Consider the following 22151-nt stretch of genomic DNA (forward strand, 5'->3'; position numbering starts at 1 on the left):
CGTTGTCACAGCTGGACTAGCCCTTCCATACACCACGTTCCTTCGATGCCCTTGTTGGTACCCTGCTGTGTGATCATTACCAAGCGATTTCACTTCCCTGGTTCTTTATATAAAGACTCTTACAAATAAAGGTGAGTCCTGGAATAATGTAGTTGGATGTTTTAAAATTCTAGTTAGACTGGATGACTCTGTTAGTAGGTCTTCATCTGGCTGGGGAAAAGAAAAGTGAAGACAACAAAGGTATTTATAAAAATATATTTCACAAAGTAGGAAACAATACAGGAATTTCTCTGAATACATTACATGGAGTAAATAAACAATATTGCATTAAAGCAAAGTAGAAAATTAAAATGATCTGCATGTAGTAGTTTGGTTTCATCATACATTTTCTACTCCTAAGGGTCAGTCAGGTTTGCATTACAAATTGAATATGCTCACATCTCTAGGGCTCTTTTCTTTTGGAGTCTAAGATGTTCTGTGTATCACCATAAAGATCAGGGAGAGAAGTGCTAAAAACAGAAGCAGTAAAATTATGTACAAATCAGTTCCTGCTCTCAAACATTGGGGGCAACTTGAAGCATGTTTATTGGGCAGGGCATTATGTAGGTATCTAAAAGTCTAGATTTTAAATATTCACATGAATCGATATACTTTCAGATGTTTGTGCTTGTAGTAAAAACACCAAATACGAGGAGTATGAACAAAATAGAAAACAGTCCAAAAGTTTCTCTGGGAAAATGTTCCTGCCATCACCAATCACATTAACATTTTCTACGCTATAGAGACTATTAGCTCCCCTTTTGATAATATTGCCTGCCATACTCATCTCATCAAAATGTACATGTATTAAACATTCATTGTATATATATATTTATATTTATATAAAACCATCTAAAGGATTATTAATGGATATAATTTAGCTTTTTCCCATATAGTCCCTTAATCTATAGATCACCAACCTTAATAAATAAAAGCATTAATGGACATCAATAAAATATTTATTTTTGAGGATTAAACAAATAAAACCATCTGTCTCTTATGTAGTCCACTGTGTGACATAGTTTATCTTTGTGTTCTTGTGGAAGAAGTTGAAGTGGAGGGAAGGAATAATCCTGCTTCCCCAAAACAAGCCTGTTCAATGGGATTTCTCTCCTCCCACCGTGGAATGAATTACAAACATGTGAATATTTTAAGGCTCGACACAATGTTTAAAGATGCTATTTAGTCTCTGGTGAGTGGGACCAACAATTATGTACAATGTGTGGTCACCGTACCGTGTAATCTAGGAAGCCTTCCCAAACTCCCAACAGTCAGAATGTACAGCCGACCAAGTATTGCTTATCATGTGTGGCGGGATCCTTATTGGTGTAGGGGAAAAAAAACCATTCGCATCTATAAAAATCCTTGCAGAAGACATGTATCAGCAGCAACTTCCTTGCAAGTCCATTTTTCTAAGAAAGCACCTTTTAATTTTGATTTCCTTTCCTCTTTTTAAACCTTTTTTTTTTTTTTTCCTCAGCATTAGCCAGGATCCCAATCTTTGTCTGCGGTGGTCAGGTAAGGATCAACTATCCAAAGACTTCTAGACACTCCACATAGTTTAATTCACACTCCACAAGATTTATAACCTCCTAACATACACTTTTTATTTTTATTATCAATTTTTTGGTTCAACATTAAAATGTAGTTGAGTTTATAGATGATTGGTGCTAAACTTGCCTCTAAAACAAATAGCCACATTGGTTGTATCTAAGGGGAGTGACCCTAGAATATTACAGAATGCTCAGTTCCATTGCTTTATGTAGAATCCACTGTCAAGTTTCTTTGTCACTCTCACCAACAGAGTAAAGTTCACCCAGTCTCTTAAAGCGGGGACCCCAGTCACTGAGGTAGTCAAAATTCTGGTCCGAGTCTGAGGTGGCCGACTCCAAGGAGCTGAGGGAGCCCGCCACAGACCCCCGGCCTTCGTAGCCGTAGATCTGAATGGAGTCATAGGGCGGGGCCGTCGGGTCGTTGTCGGCCTCGTGGAGACGCACGTTTATAAATTCATCCACGTCGACACCATTGGGAACGGGAGCAAGCCCTTGCCTTGGCATAAACTGCAGGTCGGGTTTAATATCCTTACGGGGTAAGAACCCGTTAATTCCGTCCGGGTTCTGTAAAGTTGCGATATCAAAAGCCTCCGTGTCTTCCTCCCCTCCTCCTTCGTCGTCGTAGCGAATGATGTTTTCTCGGACGTCTTCATCATCTTTGATAATTAGTGGCTCATTTTTATGTCGCCGCAGAGTTACAAACAGCACCACGATGACTGCAGGGAAGAAAAAAAGCAAAACAAACAAAAAACAGGAAATAGCAATTAACAAAACTCACATAGAATTTTTAATATATTATTTTATTGTTTAATTACAATCGACCCAATTTTTCCTCGTTGCTCTCCACTGCCCCACCTACCCCTCCCACAGTCAGTCCCCACCCTGTTGCCCATGTCCATGGGTCCTTTATACTAGTTCCTTGGCTAGACCCTTCCCCTCCCCTCTGGTCACTGGGGGTTTGTTCCTTATTTCCATGACTCTGATTCTATTTTGACAGTTTGTTCTATTCATTAGATTCCCCTTATAGGTGAGATCATGTGGTACTTGTCTTTCACCTCCTGGCGTATTTCACCTTGAATAATACTCTGCAATTCCATCCATGCTGCTGCCAAAAGGTAGGAGTTCCTTCTTCCAAACTCGCATATAATTTTATGAGCAACATGCCATGTAGGTCCAGAGAGAGTGTCATTATTTTTAAGCTTATGAACTTTAATAACACATTAGACTTGGGAATGGAAGCAAAACACCTTTGTGAAGGATGAGCATTTCATTTTGAGTAAATACTACTTGATTTTAATAGTAAGAAAAATACCTGAGAAAAACAATGTAATTTTGGAACATTATATATATATATATATATATATATATATATATATATATATATATATATATATACACTATATATATGTATAATATATCGTCGTCGGCAGCCGTCCGTCTCAAGAGAAGATGGTGTAGCTTCTTAAGGGTCTATCTGCACCGCCAAGAATGGTTGTGCAGTCCGACTCGGGAGTGACACGGTATCTGTCTCCTCCCGTGTTGAATCAACATCTTGCGATGACGCTGGAGTGTCCTCTCCAGTGAAGCTGAAGCTACAGAGCCTGGGCAGGGTGATATGGAGGGTCTGCTGTTGCCCATGCAGCAGACACCCCCTCTCTTCGCAGCTGAAGAGTCCAAGGGAAAGACGGAGTCAATACAGCTTGGCTTCAGGTGCGCCGCAGGAGTTGCCGGTGTTGACTACAACGTCAAACCGCCTTAGGGACTCCGGCTCTGGATTTTCTGTCGGGGTTTACTCCCTTAGCCTTTCCCCTGAAGAGGTATGCCGCAAGGCAGCGGAGGTTTTTTGGAGTCAGAGTTTTCCTTCTCTGATGTGCCCTGACTGGAAGATCGAACCAGCGACACTTAGCTCGCAGGCCGACGCTCAATCCACTGAGCCAAACCAGCCAGGGTTATTATACATATATATACACATATATATATATTATACATCAGAGAAGGAAAACTTTGATTCCAAAAAACCTCCGCTGCCTTGCGGCATACCTCTTCAGGGGAAAGGCTGAGGGAGTAAACCCCGACAGAAAATCCGGAGCCGGAGTCCCTAAGGCGGTTTGACATTGTAGTCAACACCGGCAACTCCTGCGGCGCACCTGAAGTCAAGCTGTATTGACTCCGTCTTTCCCTTGGACTCTTCAGCTGCGAAGAGAGGGGGGGTCTGCTGCACGGGCAACAGCAGACCCTCCATATCACCCTGCCCAGGCTCTGTAGCTTCAGACACTCCAGCGTCATCGCAAGATGTCGATTCAACACGGGAGGAGACAGATACCGTGTCACTCCCGAGTCGGACTGCACAGCCATTCTCAGCGGTGCAGATAGACACTTAAGAAGCTACACCATCGTCTCTCGAGACGGACGGCTGCCAACGACGACGGATATATATGTATGTATATATATAGTGTGTGTGTATATATATATATGTGTGTGTGTGTATATATATATGCTTTTCTTTTTATCTCACCAAATTTTGTGATTGGATGGACTCAGATATCCAATCTCTAGATAAAAGAGTATAGTATTTTGGACACATGGGATCCCCTTACTGCTGCAAACTGGGGTACATCCAAAGATCTGGAGGTCTTCTTTATGATGGATGCTCTTGTAACCACATTAAGGCCCATCCCCACCTCCACCACCACGATGCGTTGTCTAATTTTTCACTGGTGGTGGGATTGAAAAAGGTATCAAATAGTCCTCTCCAGTTGGGACATTTACTATCACAACCCTTTTCTCTTCTCCACCCCTTGGTGACCTCAAAGCTCAGAGAAGTAGAAGAAAGTTCCTCTTTTCAAAAGAATGCTGATTCCTGGCACGGTCAGGGATTTCTGTCCTTAATTACAGTCATTGATGAACCAGTAACTTGGTGACCATTAGGCTGTGAAGGAAGTACGTACCCAGCAGCAAAATGATGCATGCTAATATAGCAATTAAGGCGCCCATGCTGAGTCCGATCGGAAGGACGTAGGCTTCGACGTTGCAAGACTGGACCACGCCCTCAGTGCTGCAGCCGCAGACGCGGATGGTCAGGGTGCTGGTGCTGCTCAGAGGAGGGTTCCCGCTGTCACTGATGACGATCGGTAAGAGATAGACTTCTTGCTTCTGACGGTTGAATCCATTATGCTTTGCCAAAATGCTGAGGGAATTATCTGGAAAAGATGAAAATTACAAATTACAACCGTTTGCGTCATTTCAAAAATGGTTGCCCAAACAAACCTTGTTTTTCCAGTTTATAAATCCTCCGCCAACCTCAACATAGTCCCAGCTCCACTGGACCCCGCAGGCTCTTTGCCCCTCCTCTCTTCCCATTTTCCCAATTGGCATGGACCATAACGTCCACGCCCTAACGGGCCCCATGAATGGAGCTCCATGATGAACTAATGGAGTTTTATCATCTTGTAAATACAAAATATTTATTTTATTACAAAAACAAATACTATCTTTGCAGAAGACACAAATTACCCCAAGTCTCATCAATAAATTTAATTTTCTCTCACTTATCCTGATAATGAAAAATTGGCTGGACAGAATTTTACCACATTTGAAAGACATGTTTGAGAAGCTCTGTATTAAAAGATAGACTACGGCATATAAAACAATGCACTTTGATGCCCCACAGGTACCTAAAAAGTCCTTCACCCCCAGAGCATTTATACTAAGGTAACAAAGTGCTATTCATTGCCAGGTGGAGGTGATATTACACATATATTAAAATTTTGTAAGGAAAGCCTATAGTGGTTACACTAGTAAGAATAAAATGAGAAGTTATAGGAGAAAGTGTTCCGTTTTGCACGTGTCAATTAATTATATGGAGATACCTATTGATTATCTGAAGCAACACTTAAGGACATTTAAACAATACTTAAAGGGCATACTTCAGGTCAAAGTAAAACTTGTCAGTGAGAAGTGATTGGTCTCATCTTAGCCTCAAGGTTCTCTAATTTCACCCCCAAATGATATTGTTTTTGTTGACTCTATCTCACAAACTATAGTTCTATTACATATATTAATTATTAATCTATTTCCTCATTTTGTTTAATGAAAAACATAGCTATTCAAAATAAGGATACTAATTATCTCATACTGGGTTTCCAGCCAAAAGCCAATAAACATAATTTTGGTAAATGTATATAATGCTTTTTGGGGCAAGATGATTATTTCAGTTGGAATTTCTTTGCAAACATTGGCAAGTTTGCAGACCCCAAAACACTTGGTTACTTTATTGTTGTATATTAGGGGCAAGGATTCCAAACCATTGCCGTACAATTCCTAGTCATCAGCATCTTATTGTTTCCAGAATACTCAAATACATGACCATAATAATCTACGCAATGACTTCAAGTTAACGTGTTAACTCTTCTGTACCACATAGTGCTGTAACAGGAGTTCCAAAAAATTATAGACATTCCCTACAGCAGATGCATAAATTATATTTATTATATTTATTTTTCTTTGTCTAAGGTATAAATGGCCCTATAATGTCTTATTATTAAGCAGTCGGAAAAAGACATGCTTAAACTTTTTTTTTCTAAATTTCTTCTGATGGTGCTTCATTATTTAGTAATATGAAGAATGAAAAGGAGTCTCTAGTGGAGTTAAACAGTGATACACCAAATGATCCTAGAGTCTTCATTTCCATGACCTAGAAGGAAACACCACTAAGCTAAAAAGAGAACATTATCTCAAAGACAATATAGAATACAGAGCTGTGTTAAGTTTTCAGAAAGTGTGTGACAAACTGGGGAACAGTCAGTTAGTGCAAGGAACATTTGTGGATGGTTTCATATGCTGTAGTTCAAAACAGAAGATGGGAATTGTCCTCCAAGCTGCAATTAATAAAATTACGAGGCTTTTTTAACTTTTTGTGATTGACATTCTTTAGATGAGAAAACCACCTTTGTATATTCTCTCTTTAAAACAATCTCTAATGATAATTTAGAAAGTGCAGCAGGAATATTACCGTTGCAGAACAAAGCTATCTCCTTGATTATATAGAAAAGCATTGGTGGGTGTAACACCAGACTCATACCCGTATGTACCTGTTACTATTCCTAGCATCTGCATATGTTATTCTCCTATAAACAGAAAATTATTGACTACATAAAGGTAGTCTATGAGTCAGTTTTGGTAAATTTTCCCTGCTACCTCTAGGGAAAGTACACTCATTTGCCAACTCACTTTTTAAAAATTATTTCTTGATTCTTGTTTGTATTTATTAATGATCGAGTTATTTCATTAGCCGAATAAAATTGCCATTATGGTATACATAAGAAAATCATCATATAACAGTACATTTTAAATTCATCTATTTAATTATTGATTTGTTTAGAGGAAAATTACTTATCATCCTTATATGGTCCTGGAGGCAGGCAGCAAATGAAGAAACATTTAATCAAGAAATTCTACTAGAGCTTGGTAAGAATGGTGAGACTGGTGTGTGGGTCAGAATCCACTCCTTCCATCCCTTCGCCCAGCTCTGATAGGTGGAAACCTGACTCCAAAATAGTGCCTCCAAGAACCCAGGGCTTCCTGTCCCCCAGCTAGCTGTTAGAAGGCTGTCTTAACAGGAGAGAAAGGCTGTCAGCAGCTCCTATCCTGTTCCTAGATACCCGTTGTGGAAAAACTAAACGTTGGGTCAGTGCGGCCAAGAGATGAGCCTCCTTTTTGACCTCACAGCCCTGCCTGTGGAACAGAGGCTCTATCTGGCCGGAGCTGCACCAAGAACATTAGGGAGAAACACAGGGCCTCAGCTACCCTTGCCCTGGCCTCTAGGGCAGTGGTTCCACACTGGGAGGGGCAAGTCAAAAAGACTCGATGCTGCTGTCCCCCAGCACTAAGTCATTAGCTCCTAAAGGGGAGGCGTGATTCGGAGAAACACACTAGAGGCTCTCATTCCGTTACGGAGCCAAACACTTAAGAGTCTTGCCTTGATGGAGAAGCAGAGAACTTGGGAAGGAGATGGGGAGTCTACCTGCATCAGAACAAACTGGGACCCCTGATGAAGGAAAATACTCTTTTGAAGAGGCCCAAATTTAATTGCATTCATCTGTTGAATAATTTAGGCTCCTCAGATGGAAAATAATTCAGAAATAATCTGGCCACTGGTAAAATTTAACAACTGGTGTGTGGTCAGGGAAAGAGACAAAGAGAATTCTGCCCAAACCACCATCATTCCAGGCTGACTGTAGGTATATCCAAGACTGGGATCCCACTGCAGAGGGGAAATAAATTTCTCTAAAGGAATCCACCCAGTCATTAATAAAAAAAAAAATAATAATAACAATAAAAAGCTCTGGGTTGGCAGGTTCTTTAATATACAGATTTACTAAAATATATTATCTCCAATGCCCAACATAAGATTATAAGACATACAAAGAAACAGAAAAATATGACCCATAAGCAAAAAAAAAAAAAAAAAAAAAGAAAGAAAAAAGCAGACAAAATGAAATTGTCCATGAGAGCAACCAGATGTCAGATTAATTAAAAACTTTTAAGGAGCCATTATAAAGGTGTTTGATGAACTAAAGCAACCTATGATTAAATAAGGAAAGGAATGTATGATTACACTATCACATCCAACAGAGAATATCAACAAGTTGATAGGAATTATCTTTTAAAAGAACACAATGAAAATTCTGGAGTTGAAAAGTACAATGTAAAATGAAAAATTAATTGAAGTGGCTAAACAGCAAATTTGAGCTGGCAAAAGAAAGCATTGGTGAATGTGAAGATAGGTTGGAAGAAAATATTCAAGATAAAGAATGGAGAGAAAAGCATGAAGAAAAATAAATAGAGCCTCCAAAAAACGTGGAACACTACTAAGTACAGCAACACATGTGCAATGAGAGTGTTGGGAAGGAAGAAAAAAGAAAATAAAGCTGAAAACTTCAAACATTTTTGAAACATTTGCCTACAGATTCAGAAAGCTCACTGAACTCCAAGACAATAAACACAGATCCACAAACATATATCACAGTAAAAAAGCTGAAAGTCAGACAAGAAGAATATCTTAAAAGCAAGAAAAAATGGACTTAAAATGTCCAAGGGAACCCCAGTAAGATAGACAACTGAATTACAGAAAAAACAATGAAGGCCTGAAGGGAGTGGAATAACATACTTAAAGTGTTTAAAGCCAAAGTTTTTAACCAAGAATTATATATTCAACAAGCTAGCTTTCAAAAAAAGAATGAGAGACAGTCTCAGATGTTTAGAAATCTGAGACTCTTGTCCCAAGCAGAAACGCCTTATAGGAAACACTAAAAGAAGTGCTTCAGACTGAAAGCAAATAACCACAGATGGTAATTCAAAATCACATTAAAAACAAAGCTTCCAGAAAAGCAATTATGTAGTTATATGACAGTTTAAATACATAGTTTTTTCTTAACTCTTTAAAAAACCAATTGTATACAACAATATATACATAATACATTGTTCAGTATAAAACATCTAGAAATTCCATAGTAATAATTGAATAGTCCAATATTTCACTTTCAATAATGAATAAAACAATGAGGCAGGAAAAAAACAAAAACAAGAACAAAGAAGACTTGAACAACAGTATAAACCAGCTATACCTAACAGATGTCCATAAATTTTCTTTTCAAGTACATGTGGAACATTCTGCAGTGCAGACCATATGCTAGACCATAACATAAACTTCAATAAATTTAAAAGAATAGAAATAATATAGAGTATGTTCTCTGGCCATGTGAAATAAAATTATATGCTGATATTTTTAAAAATTCAGAAACTCATAAACATGTGAAAATTAAACAGTGTATTTCTCAATAACCAATGTGCCAAAGAAGAGATCAAAAGGAAAATTAGACAATATTGTGAGGCAAGATTAATGAAAATACAGCAAGTCAAAATATCAGCGATGTTGCTAAAGCAGTGATTAGAGGAAAATGCATAGCTTTAAATGCCACAGTATTAATTATATTTTCTTATCATATTACAACATCTAATACAATTTTGAGTATAATAACTTATGGTAGACACCTGTACTTTTATTCTTATATTAAAAAAAGAGAGCCCTGACTGGTGTGGCTCAGTAGTTGGGCATAATCCCGCAAACCAAAAGGTCGCCTATTCAGTTTCCGGTCACGGCACATGCTTGAGTTGCAGGTTCAGTCCCAGGTTGGGGCATGTATGAGAGGCTACCATTCGATATTTCTCTCCCTCACTTTCTCCCTCCCTTTTCCTCTCTCTAAAAATAAATAATTAAAATCTTTAAAAAAAAAAGGGAAAACAACTTGAGACTTTGAACATTAAGATGATTGATGGTGTTTGTGAAAAGGAATTTTTTAATTGTCAGTTTACATGCACTCGTTTTCTTTTCAAATTTTCCTTTAGTTTGTTTTATTTGCTTTCCCATGAGTCAAAGGGAAAAGGCAGTCATATAAAGGACAGTAACTGAGCTGTTCACTATCTCTAAACCTGGCTTCAATGGTATCACACTATTTTATTTTTATTTATTTATTTATTTATTTATTTTTTATTTTTTGGTTTTTCAATTACAGTTGTCCTCTTTTCTCCCCATGGCTCTCCCCACCCAGCCCACCCCCTCTCCCACAATCATCTCTCTCCCCATTGTCCATGTCCATGAGTCATTTATACACGTTCCTTGACTAAACCCTTCCCTTATCCCTCTTCTCTCCCTCCCGCCTCCCCCCTATTGACTGTTATTCTGCTCCTTGTCCTATTTAGTTCATTTGTTTATGTTCTTTAGTTTCCTGTATTAGGTGAGATCATATGGTATTTTTCTTTCATTGCCTGGCTAAGCATAGTTCTCTTTAGTTCCATCCATGTTGTTGCAAATGGCAAGAGTTCCTTCTTTCTTTCTGCTGCATAGTATTCCATTGTGTAAATGTACCACAGTTTTTTAATCCATTCATCTACAGATGGGCACTTAGGCTATTTCCAGCACTTAGCTATGGTAAACAGTGCTGCTATTGCACTATTTTAAAAGCTTTTTTCAGTAATTCATATCTCATGCATTTCCATTTTATATCATTTTATTATCTCTGCATCTTATCCTGTTTCACCTTATAGCTTCAGTTCCTGCTTATTGAATTTACTGCAGTTTTTCCTCTTTGAGCATAGCAAACAGAAGAGCCTATCCTAATAATAATTTGCTAGAGAAACACAGCCATTTTCTAAAATTATAAAGTATATGACAAAAAAGATGAAACTATCACGGAAAGCCCATAATTAAACAAAATTAAATATCTTGAAGTTGAGTAAATAACAGGATTTGACAAATGATAGAAGCATGTGTGCCAAGACCTATTTAAGAGGAGGTTGGACCCCAAGCATTGGCATTCTCTAGCCTGTCTGGTGCATTTGTATTGCACTGGGATAGAAACATACCTTAACTTGATCACCTGGTTCTCTGATAATCTCAATAGGTGAAATATTGAAATATTTGTATTCCCTATTATGTCCCTTTTAGAGGTTTTCCATTCCCTATTATGTCCCTTTTAGAGGTTTTCCTGTTTTCTCATCCTTCTGGAATATTTTACTTATGAGCATGACACCAAGCAGGATGAATGACTCCATTTTTAGATCCTTGCTTCATATGCCACACCCATGTGCTTCTGCTTATGACTAACCATGGAAGGGAAGAGCTGGTGGGGACCTAAAGAGGACTAATAGAACCAGGCATGCTTCAAATGACAATATTCCTAAAATAGTGGTTCACTTGTATTCCTTACTCCTTGGCTGAGTAATACAAATTACATACCAAATAACAAAGAAGAGACCAGATAAACAATAGGTGCGTAGGCTTGCTTACTTTCAAATGTACAGTCTAGTCTTATTTCAGACAGCACATTACAGTTATGCCATTATGTAAGAAACATCTTTCATATTCGGACAACAGATTATTTTAAAATTTTACTTATATTTTTAGTTTTTGTCATTTTGTTTTTCAAGAGTGCTTGTTAGAATTTTAAGAGGCTGTAAAGGCGGTCTCAAAGGTAGCCATTTTAAAATTAAACTCTTAGAATGCTTATGTAATGATTGTGACATTATAGAAACAAATAGATACTAGTCAAGAAAACGTACATATTATCTAACGAGAAGGTGACCCCCTTGAGGGGGACGAGCCTTAGTCACAGCTCTATGCCCAGTCTCAGCACAGGACATGGCACAGAGCTAAGACCCTTGTAACAACGTTGGTCCTGTGGTTTAACCCACTTTTATTTGTAATGCTTTTAGGTTTAAGGAACTAAACATCTAATAGTCACAGGTTCGCTAAGTACGTTTCGAATTTTTGTCACCGATTGGAGATTTAGCTTTCTTCCGATGTGACTTGCATGGTCTAGTCCCTGCCTTGATAACTAGCTTTATGTCCTGCCACTCTCCCTCTCTGCATTCCAGCCAACCTGGCCTCTTCCGGACCAAAGGTCCTCTCTCATCAGGGCTTTCATATTTCCTTTTTCTTCTTCCTGATAATCTCTCTCCCCTCTTTAGTCTTAATCTGAATTGTTAATATTTAGGCATTCTTTACATCTTTGCTTAATATTGCTTCTTTGGGGCTAATTTCCTCCACTAGTTGTCTCGCATCGCCCCAGATAAACTTGTTATGTAATCTTACAACAACTTTTTATTTTTCAGCACAGCTCTTACTGCAAAAAGAAATGATATAGCAATAGGGATACAATAGACACTAGTGATGCAGAAATAAACTAGGGAATTTCTAAGGAAAAAATAACCAACTTTTGATGCATAATGAATACTCAGCCTACATTTGCTGAATAAATAAATGACCATGCAATCAGTAGCCATATTTTGTGGGTCTCATATTTATATCTCTTATGTTATTCTGTCAAAGAAAATTATATGTGGTTCAAAATAAGTAATTCAGAAAGTTCAATTTCAGGCTATTGGAAACAATATATAGCTTGATTCCTATATGGACATTTAAGAGAAATATTGACAGTTTCCCAGTCTTTCTCTAGGCATGCCTCATATCATGGAACATGAGCAATAAACCGAGGATGATTAGATTCAAATAGAGAAGGCTCAGCAAGGAAAATCTTGTTCTAAAATAACTGAAATACCACGTATTAAAGATGTGCACACCAGAATTCTCTTTACTGAGCTGAAATTGAATGACTTACATTCAGATGGGGGCACATAGTCTGCATATGTATGTCCTAGGGCTAGTCTACGAGGACTTTCCTCTTCGATTACTAATATTCAACTTTTGAATCATTTAGAGTTAGAAACCAAAGCACTTTCTTTCATGCAGCACTAATGTCCTTATAAGAAAAGTTATTTTTAGTAAATAAGCCAGTAAATATTTGTTATAGACTGCATGTTGTTTGTGCCCCTCCCCCACATTCATACATTGAAGCCCTCACCTCCCACCCCCACCCTACCAATGTGACTGTATTTGAAGATGGAGCCATAAGAGTGGGGCCTGCTTTTATACAATTAGGTCCTTATACAAAGAGACACCAGAGAGCTCTCTCTTTCTCCAGCCATGGGTACACAAAGAAGAGGTCGTATAAGCACATAGCTACTGGGTGGCCGCCTAGAGGCAGCCAAGAGAAGAGGCTTCAGAATGAAACCTACTTTGCCAGCACCTTGATCTTGGACTTCCTCACCGCCAGAACTGTGAGAAATAATTGTTGTTTAAGCCACCAGTCTTCAGTATTTTGTTATAGCAGCCTGAGCCCACTAGAAAGCACTGTCGTCGGCAGCCATCCGTCTCGAGAGACGATGGTGTAGCTTCTTAAGAGTCTATCTGCACCGCCGAGAATGGCTGTGCAGTCCGACTCGGGAGTGACACGGTATCTGTCTCCTCCCGTGTTGAATCGACATCTTGCGATGACGCTGGAGTGTCCTCTCCAGTGGAGCTGAAGCTACAGAGCCTGGGCAGGGTGATATGGAGGGTCTGCTGTTGCCCATGCAGCAGACCCCCCCTCTCTTCGCAGCTGAAGGATCCAAGGGAAAGACGGAGTCAATACAGCTTGGCTTCAGGTGCGCCGCAGGAGTTGCCGGTGTTGACTACAACGTCAAACCGCCTTAGGGACTCCGGCTCCGGATTTTCTGTCGGGGTTTACTCCCTTAGCCTTTCCCCTGAAGAGGTATGCCGCAAGGCAGCGGAGGTTTTTTGGAGTCAGAGTTTTCCTTCTCTGAGAAAGCACTGTATTCACTAGTTAATTCTATATGTGTCGACAATGAAAAATAAGTGTATCTAAAGAGACAGATTGAGTGAGCCTACCTGGATAATTCTTCAACTTGTGTGTATGTATATGTGTGTGTGTGTGTGTGTGTGTATGTATATATATGCTTATGTGTGTATATATGTATGTGTCACACACATGCAGACCATCCTCCTACTTCCTTTCCTTCTTCTTCCTTTCCTCACTTCCAGTTATTTACTTGGTATTTTTAATAAAAGAAGAATTATCATTCTTATTGTTATTTAAATATCTCATGTTCTTTCCACACTGTTTTTTATTTTTATTTTTCCAGAGAAAAGAAAGCAGGAAAACCTGAGTTCTCTATTGGTTTCAGTGTAGTTTATCTGCCATCGTTGCCCTGATGCTGAACTTTTAATTTGGTCTGGGTCCCATTTATTTGAAATTGTGGAGCTAGGGCTTTTGTCTACCATTTTAGATGTAAGCAAGAGCAACAAGGAAGCAGAGTTAATGAAGGCACTTGCCAAATATTTATGACCAAAAAAAAAAAAAAAAAAAAAAAAATAGATGAAGAGAAGATCAGTAGGTTTTCTTTTGTTTTTGTTTTTGTTTTTGAGAAATGTATTCTGGCATTTGACTTTCAAATTTAATTCAAATATTTTGTTCAAGTGAAATGGAATGATAATGGCAAGAAGGTCAAAAACAAAGGGAAAATGGCACTCTGTTCAGTGGACAAGAGATTTAATTAAGTTCTTATCATTGTTGTATCTGTTGCTTATTTATAAAAACCTGGCAAAGCAATAAAGATACTAAAATCCTGAGCTTCCAGCAGATTAGATACCCATATAAACAGTATTCAATATCTAGAAATATGAAGCAAATATCATACCATCTACACTTTATTTGTATTATGTTTATTACTAGTCACTAAGCCTTATTGGAAACAATCAGGCTGTAATAAATTAATAAAAACTAAGACTCTGCAAAGACGTTTTCCTCTAGTGCCATTATAACGTCCCACATAATTCAATGACAGTGACCCAACACAGCAAACCTGCTACAAGCAGGTGGATAAGTGCCACCACCTGATTAGTTTGTCACTTTTCCCTTTTGTCCTCATTAGATTGTCCACCATGCCACCTGATGTCAAAAATCTCAGTGTTTACCTGAGTGTTGACTCATCACCAAATCTCTTAATATTTAAAAACAAAGTACAACTAGCCATTAAGTATTGTCCAAGGTGTACTTTGGCTTTTAAAAAATTTATTGTGAATTCCTTTGGACGTTCCTAGGGCAACATCTGACTTAAGATTTACTCACCCGTTTATGAGTACACAGAATGAATTAGCACATTCTTAACAGGAAAAGTTATTTCATAATAGTTCTATAAATAGCTGAACGATTGTCGTTTTGTAGAGAAAAGGTACAGAGGGTGGGCTGTGCCTTGTCTTATGAAACTTGGACTCATCAAGTAGCCTATGTGTCACAACACGGAGGCAGCTAGAATGCACACCTGGACCTTGGTGTATGCTAATCAACCTGGCCCTGGATTTACCAGTTCCCAAAGATATGCTGATGCATTTACCAGTTCCCAAAAGATATGCTGATGGACTGAAACCATTCCCAGGGGAAATGGTAATAAACAGGGGTGGGCTTCAGATGTAAATGATCTGAATATGTTGATAAACAAACTCACCCTCACCAAAATGTGTGGTTGACAAGTATAAAAAACGTGCCTGCAGACATGCACGTGGGACTCTTGCAGGCCCACGGGGAGGACCGGGAGTCCTGTCCCCATTCCCCTTGCTCCTACGGGTCCTTGAGTTGGTCCGGGAGCTGCCTCTCCCCTCCTCCCTTCCCCACCTTTTCCCTCAATAAACCCACTGCCTAATCCCACAGTGGTCTCCAGGTGATTTCTCAGAGCAAGGCTGCCCTGACACTATGAAACTCAAGCACCGTCTACATTTCCTTAAGTAGCTACATATATTGTTTCTAAATTGTTAATATAAAATAATATTTTTAGGTTACATGCATAAAAATGGTGTTTAGTGTAGTGGTCTAAATGGTGGCCTCCCAAAAAGCATGCCATGTCCTATTCACTAGAACCTGTCAATGTTACCTTACTTGGAAAAGGGTCTTTGCAGATGTAATTAAATTAAGAGCCTAGGGATGAGGAGTTCATCTGGGAGTACTGGGTGGACACCAAGTTCAATAACGTGTCCTTGTAGGAGTGAGGCAGAGGGAGAGATCACACAGCAAAAAGAGAGGCAGTACAACCTCAGAGGCAGACACTGCCATGATGTGGCAGTTACATGATTGGCATGCAGTGCCAACAGCCAACAGAGGCTGGGAGAGACCAAGAACAAATTCTCTTGATTCCCTAGATGGGTAGGGGACCTGCCAACACCTTGATTTCAGATTTCTGGACTCCAGAACTGTGAGGCAATAAGCTTTTGTTGTTTTAAGCCTCCCAGTTTATGATAATTTGTTATGGCAGAGCTAGAAAATGAATATAATCAGTAAATCTAATTAAATATGATATACAGAGTCAGGAAGGGCACGCTTACTCCCATTTTACATATGCAGAACAGAGTGTTTGAAAGATAAAGTGACTTCCTCAGCTGGCAGCTAAGAATTACAACAAACTTTAATGTATTCTCTACACTTTCTCTGTCCTCTTAACAAAAGTCACCTCAGAAAACAAGGGAAAGTGGGTTCTAAGAAGGTTATATTAAAGCTCAAAGATAAGATAAAGAGAAGAAGAAGTGTATGGAGGGAAGTTTTTCCATGCCATGACAACTTTATCAGAGGCAACAAGAAAGCTAAGTGGTAGAGGCACCTTGGTAGGGGAGAATATAGGATTTTAGAAGGATCTAAGATACTCAATACAACATTCTATAAATCAAAATCCTGTATCTTGAGAGTCAACAGCATAGCAGAGCATATCATAGCTAGAGTGGCAAAGCATCCAATGTAGGGTAACTTCTTCTGATTCCTTACAATAGCATAGCATAACATGACCTTGAATTAATTATCCAGATGTGGTCAATTTTAGCACCAGAGAACAACTTAAGTATCATAGGGCCCAAGTTCCATGCTAGATACAATCACACTGACAAGGTCTGTTTGATTATTTTTTTCCCTGCACTTAATTCGCATGCTTGCTCTTACTCAGAATGCTCCTTGCACCTCATGCAGATCCTTAGTGTTTGGCGAAAGACAGATTTATCAACTCCACGTGCTGGGGAGTGAAGGTTGACAATTAATACTATTACCATCATTTTATCTGAAGAATACCTGCATTAACTAACCCAAGAAAGTGAAAACTATACCAAGAGCCAATTTCCATTTTGTTTGAATGGAAATTTTAAAGTCTTTATAAATAGCCACCGATCTAAAAAAGAATATTTCTGTGTATTAGGATTTATGCAGATTGAAAAGAATGTGTCATTTTTTTTTAAAGTGTGCAAACTACTAAGAGAAAAAAACAAACACAAAGACCATTAGTAAAATTTCTTTTGGAAATTCAGAAAAAAGCCTAATGATTAAAAACCCAGACATTGGAAAGCTAGCATTTGTTGAAGAGTGACTTTTCCACAACTTGTCCATTGATTGAATAGATATCTCTCAATATTTAAGAAAACGAGAGTCAGAGATGAATATTGCAGTGGAGCTGATACCTCTCTGCTCATTTACACACTTGAGATATAGTATAGTTGGAATAGAGAGTAACACTGTTTTAAAATAGCAATTTAATTGAAGTATACGTTGAGTATAAGATATTGAAATCATTCAATACAGTGAGCAGAGAGCTTAGATTAAGAAAGAGGAAGTACCAAAAATAGTTTGTTCTCGACATAAACTGCTTTGACTTGAAGGAGGTCAAGTATCCCTGGGCGCCATTACTTTGTTGAATACCAGCATCTCCCTGAAGAGTTTTTATTTGCATATATGAAAATAAGACCAAGTGAAAGCCACGAAAAGTCACAAATCCACGCATACTCTCATCTTAACTTTCTTCAAATGCACGCAGACACGCTGCTAACTCTGCCCTCAGTTACTCAGCGCCTGTTGTCCACAAGACGTCACTGTCAGAGGCAAGACTGCCACCAAGTCAGACAGGATGGCTTTCTGTCTCACCACCGCAGGTTTTGTCTTCTGCAGTGAATGCATCTCATTGTCCGCCCCGTGTGTCACTCTATAGAAAGTCTCCATGCATGGGTTTCAGTGAATCATTGTGGAAGGAACCAATGGATGGCGAGGTAAGGAAAGATGTAATTACTGATTTTAAGGAACTTCTGACGCAGCCTACAACCAGACGGACCATTCTTTTCTAATTGTGATCCTTGTCTTCTGTCTCAGCTCCCGTATCCTGTGGTCCACTATGCCATGGGTTCCTTGATTTGAATTTTGATCACCACAGATGCAGACAAGAGAAGGCCATAAGGAAGGACTGGGATGTGAACTGAGCTTTAAGGAAAAGGCTGGTTTGGTAAAGGAGGAGAATGGCATCCCTTCTTCTTCCTCCTCCCATGTTTCTGTTCTATGACATTGGTCCTCAGCTTTGTCTCTAATCTCTTTATAACTGTTTGAATCTAACTGACTTATCTGATTTCAAATACCAGACTATATTTTTCCCCTAAAATGTTAGCCTCCTACCCTTACCTATTGGATATATCCAACTGGATGTTCAGTATCCAAACACAATCTTTCAATAAGGTAATGTAATATTTAATGCCTATTCTTCTCACTTCCAAAAATCTTTTATGGCTCAATGCCTTGCATCACCTTTGTGTCTATATAATTCTGTGTATCTCTTTGTACCCAATTACCTCACATCCTCCTTTTCAATGTGGGGAAGTCCTATTATCTTTCACTAATAGGCTGAAAATGTACTATGTCCTTTACAAAGGAGGCCATGGGAATACACAGCTTTTGGATTTTGGAATATCTAATTCAGAAATCAGAGACGTAATGGAGATTTGATTATACAGTAAATAGAGTGATTTAATTGGTTTGTTAAGTAAATACATAATAGACATCCGTGCATATGAGTGAGTTAATGTGCAACGAGAGACTTAAAATGGGAAGCAGTACCTTGAGAAGTCCAAAATATATTTAACCCTACACAAATAAAATGCAATGAGAGAAGCCTATACCACTGATCTTGCATTTATCGTTACATTAACTTTAAAGATCGAGTGCCTATTCTACACTAGGTTCTGCTATACCTGGTCTATCTTGACATTTCCAGATTTCAAACCCATTTAATTATCATGGTGTCTGAGCAAATATTCACACAAACAGAAGCCAATTGTCAAATTCAGCTAGATATAACTAGCTGCGCATGTTAAAAAATGCATATTCTTGGATTTTACTCTAAATCAACTGAATAAGAATTTCTGGGGATAGGCTCTGGACATCTGTGTCTGAAATACATTTTGTTTGCATAAAAATCTCTGGATGCCTGAGAGCTGTTCTAGTCTCCTGTTTTTCCCCCTTAGGTGTTGGCAGGGGTTAATGGCTTGGCCCAAGCCCTTCGAGGCCCCACTGGGGCAGCTATTATGCTCTGGGTTCTGTAATCCAGCAGGGGGAGGAGGCGACAGCAATTTTCCTGCATAATTCCTGCTTTTCTGGCTTAGTGGTAAAATAACTGCTAAAAAAGGAGGGAAATGATGCACAAAAATGTGGCACCCTACAGCGAGCTGAAGTCCAATGTTTGTCCTTGAGTCATTTTAAAGTTTAATATGTTATATTAAAACAGCTTGGCTAAACATATATCTTTGGGCAGGAGACTTAAAATACAGTGGAGACCAGAGGATGGAAGGTGGTTATGGAGATAAAATCATCATTCAAGCAGTGGTCGCATTATCCTTCTTCCCAGGTGGCTGACAATGGCACGTGCTTTTCAATCCTAAAATCCACATTCTTTATAGTATGGGAAATAGTACTGTTTCGGACGTACAAAAATGACTTTCCCTTAAAGGTCAAACTGATTTGCTCTTTCTCAAATTCAACCACATATTAACAGGTTAAAATACAGATGGAGAGAGCGGAAATAAAATGATCGAAGAGAGAGATTCCCATGTAGGTCACCATTACCATTGAAATAAAAATCACATCAAACGTATTCAAACTCTTTCTTTATTGAAAATGTAATCTGATAAAATTCCCTATTGTTAAATGGAATGGAGAAATCTGAATAAATTTTGAAGTCATGCATGATTTCACTTCAATACTTTCTTATAAAATAAGAAGGATCTTTTGATGAGTCTTTTACAATATTCTCAAGATAATATTTGATTTTCCAAGCTCGCCATCATCCCCCATTGACAAAGAATATATGGTGTTTCCTGGCACTGAGCATTGAAATAAAGACCCCTGCCACCAAATTCTCTGCATTTTGGAATTATTAGAGGTATGCCTAGCAAAGAAAGATGTTTAGGGAAATTTGTTCCCTTTCTAACATTCTAATTTCTCAATAACTTATATTAGGTGTAATTTCTTTAGAATGTATACTGCAGAATGCTTCTGAATATCATAGTAGATAATGTTCAGGTTCTGGAATGACTCTTAATTTTGTTTGCATTTCAACTTCATTAGTTACCTGGTTGCATTTTTAAGTAATTTCCCCAAGGTCATAGCAGGTACTCTTATTGTACCCAAATTGCTAATTAGGGAATTGAGTGTCAGAAGGTGTTTGAGTAGTGTGTTATTCCACCTAAAGTGTATTTTCATGGTCTGTGATGTGCAAGCTGTTTAATAAAACTTAAAATAATAGTAGTTATTATTAATATATGTAAGGTTATCAGTTACCTTAGCTTTGAGATACAGCAAAAAACTATAATCTTTTAAGAATATTTGGATTTCATTCTTTCATACCTTACAATGAATTTTTATTTGAAAGACTCAGAGTTGGAATAAAAGTAAATGATAAGATAAACTATAGTAAAAACTAAGAAAATATGTGATAAGAAGTAGATTAAGGCTCTTCAAGATGAACACTGAGGAAGTCTCCAGAATGCACTATGAGGTTATTATGGTATCCAGTTGCAATATAAAATGACTTCCAAGGAACTATTCTATCTAAGTTAGTGCAAATCCATCAGTCAATGGTTTTGATTATCCAGATCTTGATTTACAACTTTATCTTAATCAAAGGCAAGCCCATGTGAACTCACACCTTCCTACATCCTCAAAGAAAATGCCAGGAACCAGAAGAAAAATACTACAGTTGTAAACCATGTTCTGAATCTCTCCATAGATATCCTGATGAATGTTTACATCTTCACATTTCCAGTGAATAGTTTTAGATTAGTGCACACAGTACATAATGTTAAATTGCATAGTTATTTTTCTTTTTTTCCTTTTTTTTAAGCTTAAGCTTTTTAGCTTCAGATCATTGGTATCACTTGGTAGATTTCTATCTCCTTATATTTGTTTTAAGGCCTCATATAGAATTTTCATGTTTGTGTCTGTACTAACCAGAAACACAAGTATTCCAACAATTAAGGGGAATATTTGAGAGTTCTCTAGGAAATTTTATTTATATCACCTTAGGATATATTTTATTCATCAGAGAAACTTCACTTTTTTTTTTTTTAATGCCATGGTTTATGTCAGCTCTTTTTGTGTCCAACTCTGAATCAAAATTGTTCTAAAAAGAATATGCAAGATCCTATTCTAAATTGAATGATACTTATTTTATATATTTACTTGATGCATGGTTCTAGCCTTGCATTACTATTTTCTTTTTGTTAGTACAGTAAACATTTTATTAAACAATTATGAAAATTGTAACTCATTCATATTTTACAATAAATTTATTCTTTCTTATCAAGGAATATTTACTTTCACAGAGCATATTTGTTCTTTCTTGTGCTTGAAAGAAATTTGGGGGCATTATGCAACTTTGCCAGTAAGTTTTAATGATGAGATGCCATCTCATTTTAATATCTGAAAGTGCCATTTAATGTAATTTGAAAATTCCCAACTTGAGCAAAGCTCAAGCAGAGGATGACAGTCTTGCTGAGCTTTAGAGACGTAAGTGGGGGGTTCGGTAATGATTGGGTGGCTGGACTTTGCAGGAGTAAGTACCAGAGAGAAAGGTTTTAGGCATAAGAGCCTGTGAAATGTCATGAACATTCTTCTTTATTCTTTGGTTCAACACCAAGCTACACATACACAGCGTGAGGTCCCAGGAGACTTGGAAAGAACAGCTGTTATAGATCTAATATCTACTGTGATGCTGTAGGAGGATCAGCTACCGTAGCTATCACAGGGTTTGGAAATATTTAATTGCTGACCATTCAGAGTAGAGGGAATAAAGTCACTCAGTAGAAAAATCAGAAAG

General features: G+C 38.1%; 1 protein-coding gene across 1 annotated transcript in view; it reads right to left on the reverse strand.

Annotated features, from left to right (window-relative positions):
• Nucleotides 1-241: 241 nt before the first annotated feature.
• Nucleotides 242-22151, reverse strand: part of CDH8 (cadherin 8) — a 334718-nt gene continuing 312808 nt past the window's right edge. Inside the window, exons 11-12 of the mRNA XM_090261396.1 lie at nt 4541-4792; nt 242-2308 (exon numbers count right to left, since the gene is read on the reverse strand). Of these exons, the coding sequence (XP_090117522.1) occupies nt 1815-2308; nt 4541-4792 (746 nt within the window). The 3' untranslated portion in view covers nt 242-1814. The remainder of the gene's footprint in view (nt 2309-4540; nt 4793-22151) is intronic.

This window comes from Furipterus horrens, unplaced genomic scaffold, assembly GCF_987537825.1.
Source record: "Furipterus horrens unplaced genomic scaffold, mFurHor1.1.pri manual_scaffold_13, whole genome shotgun sequence".
Taxonomy (NCBI): domain Eukaryota; kingdom Metazoa; phylum Chordata; class Mammalia; order Chiroptera; family Furipteridae; genus Furipterus; species Furipterus horrens.